This window comes from Papilio xuthus, unplaced genomic scaffold (assembly GCF_000836235.2).
Source record: "Papilio xuthus unplaced genomic scaffold, Pxut_1.1 DF826923.1, whole genome shotgun sequence".
Classification (NCBI taxonomy): domain Eukaryota; kingdom Metazoa; phylum Arthropoda; class Insecta; order Lepidoptera; family Papilionidae; genus Papilio; species Papilio xuthus.
This window is the reverse complement of record NW_013531726.1, coordinates 881800-885826: the sequence shown is the minus strand read 5'-3', so window position 1 is coordinate 885826 and position 4027 is coordinate 881800. Positions and strand designations below refer to the sequence as shown.

The window sequence follows — 4027 nt, the reverse complement described above, 5'->3', positions numbered from 1 at the left end:
ACCATAGCATGGAGATTTTTTCTCTACCATTACTAGGAATTGTTCGTAGATGCATCTCGTACCACTAAACTAGTAACAAAATTAATTATATCAACTGCTCTATGTACTAACACTATATGGATGGAACTTGTCTAATAATTGAATGAGTAAAAAAAAACTTAATTAGTAACCTCTGTGTTCTTCTAGACTATATTCTATAGGTGTGAAAAATATCAAGATCGGGTAAGCCAGATAAATTCAAACAAGCATCCATCTTAACATTCGCATTTATAATATTTGTAAGATATAGTTAATTTCTAATTATTTTAACAGTGATAGAGCCCGCTTGAACATCTTCGCACGAATTGTACCGGCTTGCCCGGTGAAATACCACGACCACACAGAAGACAGGCGTGAAGTGGAAGCTATTCCTCGTTTCGTCTGATGAGTGTGCGTCCCGGAGGTCTAATTTAGTCCTCTTTCCCTTCCCATCCTTTTCTTTATAAGGAAAGGATGGGAAGTGGAAGTGGGCTTTCCGGATGAGAGGATGCATGGAAAGGGATATTTTCTTTCTGTGCATCCTCTCCTCCGTCGATTTAGGGTTGGGGTAGGCGACGCATATGCAATTGCGTATGTCTATGGGCAGCAGTCACTTCGCTATTTCAGCGATTTCAGGTGGCCGCTCGCTCGTTAGCCACAAATATATATATATAAATAACTTATTAGTTGTTTAGACTCCAGGCCATCATATAGGAGCTTGATCGCACAAAACATTACGCCCTTTATCTAATTATTTTTATACCGATAAGAAATTATCAGTTTAGTGTGTATTTAATAAGAAACGAATGTTTGCAATATCTTCGATCCATCAAATAATATATAATTATAGATAAATAATAATTAAAACTTATGACTAATAAAACTTGTCATGACATGTATAAATTCCATCTTGTAAATAATACGTAAATATTTTGCAACGAAATATGTGACTTAGCAAAAAATATATTCTACTTCCTACCAATAATAAAAAATAAAAAAATTGTCATCCAATTTTTTTAAAGCGAATAAAATCTCAATTCACGGCCAGTGCTTTTTTTTAGTTTATCATACTTCTTACTTACACACTGGTCGTTTAAGCACTAGTGAGTGAAAATGAAATTTACATACATATAAACCCTTTTACAAACATAAAACTTACATACAAAAATATTACCCTCATTGTCAGTTGGTTAGTAAATATAAAGTTCTTTAAAAACACATTTCGTTATTATTACGAAATATTTAATAATTATTAAATTAGTGGCTCATAACCGCGACTTTGTCAGTGCAATTAAAAAAAAACTTGTTAAGTTGCGTAACAAACATCCATCCATATATCCAAACTTTCGTAATTATAATATTAGTAAGATAGGAATGAATCGACAAAAAACAAATGACTTGTCAGTTTTTAATTTTGCTGACTCATTATTATCTATATTAAATTTAAACACTATAAACATGATCAGCGTTATTAATATAATATATTTGTATATATATATATTCTCCCTTGTGTACCTCTTGTACATATCATTCAGTGATCTTGTTTGGCAACATGGTGTACGTCTTATTGACCGCTGTCGCGGCTTTATTCGCCGCTTTGTACTATTATTTCACCCGGACTTTCGATTACTGGAAATCAAGAAATGTTGTCGGTCCCAAACCTCTACCGTTCGTCGGAAATCTCAAGGGTTCTTTCTTCAGAAGAAAACAAGCAATTATGGAGTTGAAAGAAATTTACGATAACTATCCACAAGAGAAAGTCGTTGGAATTTATAGAATGACAACGCCTTGTCTTATGATACGTGATCTGGATATAGTCAAGAATATTTTAATTAAAGATTTTGATTTGTTCGTTGATAGAGGAGTTGCATTCAGTGACGAAGGTCTCGGTGTTAACCTTTTCCACGCCGACGGCGAAAGATGGAGAGTTTTAAGGAACCGTTTCACTCCGCTGTTTACTTCGGGAAAGCTCAAGAACATGTTGCGTCTTATGTCGGACTGTGGAGACAAATTTGTTAATTATGTCGACGATGTTATTCAAATTAATGCGGAACAGCGCATGTACCCTCTCGCTCAAAGATTTACAATGGCATCGATCTCGGCTTGTGCCTTCGGTATAGATTTAGATAAAGATATGTTGAAATCTTTGCAAGAATTGGACAAATTAATTTTTACCGTAAATTACGGCATCGAACTCGATATGATGTACCCTGGAATATTGAAAAAGTTAAATGGTTCACTTTTCCCAAAGAGAGTGAGTACATTTTTCGACAACCTTACTAAATCTGTTATTCAACAGAGAAGTGGTTTGCCAACAAATAGAAAGGACTTCATAGATTTAATTTTGGAATTGAGACAAAAGAAAAAAATTTTAGGATCAAAAAGAAAAGACGAGGAAGATGTGAAGGAGCTCGAACTGACCGACAGCATCATTGCAGCGCAGACGTTCATATTCTACACGGCTGGATACGAAACTAGCGCTTCCACCATTGCCTTCATGTTGTACGAACTTGCCAACAATCCTGATGTGCAAAACAAGCTTATTGCAGAAATAGATGAGACTCTAAAACGTCATAATGGAGAAATAACTTATGAATGCTTGAATGATATGCCATATTTAGGTCAGACATTTGATGAAACATTGAGAAAATATCCTGTTGCAGATATTCTGCTGCGTAATGCCAAAGTTGACTATCCTATCCCGGGCACTGATGTTACTGTGAAGAAAGGGCAAACTGTGATTATATCAGGTTGGGGGATACAACACGACCCGAAATATTATCCCAACCCAGATAAATTTGATCCCGAAAGATTCAGTACAGAAAATGAGAAGAACAGACATTCCTGTGCTTATTTACCATTTGGAGCTGGTCCTAGAAATTGCTTAGGTAGGTTAATCGTTCTTTTATATTTTTACATAAAAGTTAAAGAAAATGGATGAAGCCAAGAATTTAATAACTGGAGTAAAATTAGTTGGCACGTTTAGAAAGACATTTTGTTTTTTTTTTTTGGTGAAGGCAGTGGTCAAATACGCGATATAATAATACTAGCTTTCGCCCGCGACACCGTCTACGCGGAATTAAAAATAAACATAGTTAGTAAGCCTATGTGCGACAAATTTCAGCGAGATCCATCTAGCCGTTCTGGAGATACCTTCAAACAAACATCCATCCATCCATGCATATATCCATGGGTGCATTTCTTCATTGACTTAATGATATTTTTTTTTATTTCAGGTGCGCGGTTTGCAAAATGGCAATCCCAAGTGTGCATCATAAAGTTTTTGTCCAACTTCCGCGTGGAACCATCGAAAAATACACAGTTAAAGTTCAAATATAATCCTACGCGTTTGTTCGTTTTTCCATCCGGTGATATTAATTTAAATGTTGTAAAGAGGTAATAAATACCCTTAAAAAAGTTTAAAATAAAACTTTAATGTCATATAATTTTATGGACTGGATAAGACTTTTAACACGTTTCATGCCTCGGCAATTTTTCATAAGAAAGTGAACTCGCCAGACGAGTCCGTGGCATTTAATGTGTTAAAATCACGTTTTAAATATAAGAATTGTTATTTTTAAATTATTTTATTGTCTTTATATTGATAGATCATTGATGCAGTTGGTAAGACTTGAACATTTTTATAGAAATTCAAAGATATGTGTAAAGTCAATCCGCACTTGGCCAGCGTGGTTGACTATGACCTAGTCTAGAAAGAAAAATTGTACTTAAATATGTTGATATTGTGTTTTTAAAATAAATGTCAAGTGTTTAAAATAAAAATTATTTTACTTACCTTATTTCTTATTTTATATAAAATTAAACTATCATATTATACATACAAATAAGGTACAAAAGATTATTCCAATAAAAACCCAAATCTTACTAATATTATAAATGCGAATGTTTGGATGTATGGATGAATTGAGAGGGTTGTTTGTTAGACGTTATCTCCAGAACGGCTGAATGGATCTCGCTGAAATTTGACATAGATGTAGAACATAGTCTG

At 34.2% G+C, this 4027-nt stretch overlaps 1 protein-coding gene across 1 annotated transcript; it reads left to right on the top strand.

The window, feature by feature from the left end:
* Positions 1 to 1530: 1530 nt before the first annotated feature.
* On the top strand, positions 1531 to 3716 carry LOC106122628 (cytochrome P450 6B5-like). The gene is made up of 2 exons (XM_013318717.1): positions 1531 to 2906; positions 3255 to 3716. The coding sequence occupies exons 1-2, from the start codon at positions 1571 to 1573 to the stop codon at positions 3416 to 3418; spliced, it is 1500 nt and encodes a 499-aa protein (XP_013174171.1). The 5' UTR covers positions 1531 to 1570; the 3' UTR covers positions 3419 to 3716.
* Positions 3717 to 4027: the final 311 nt, after the last annotated feature.

Bases quoted from the DNA above. Each gene is read 5' to 3' on its own strand.
- LOC106122628 (XM_013318717.1), top strand. From the start codon at position 1,571: ATGGTGTACGTCTTATTGACCGCTGTCGCGGCTTTATTCGCCGCTTTG. The intron at 2,907-3,254 runs GTAGGTTAATCG...TTTTTATTTCAG, and splicing joins TGGTCCTAGAAATTGCTTAG to GTGCGCGGTTTGCAAAATGG.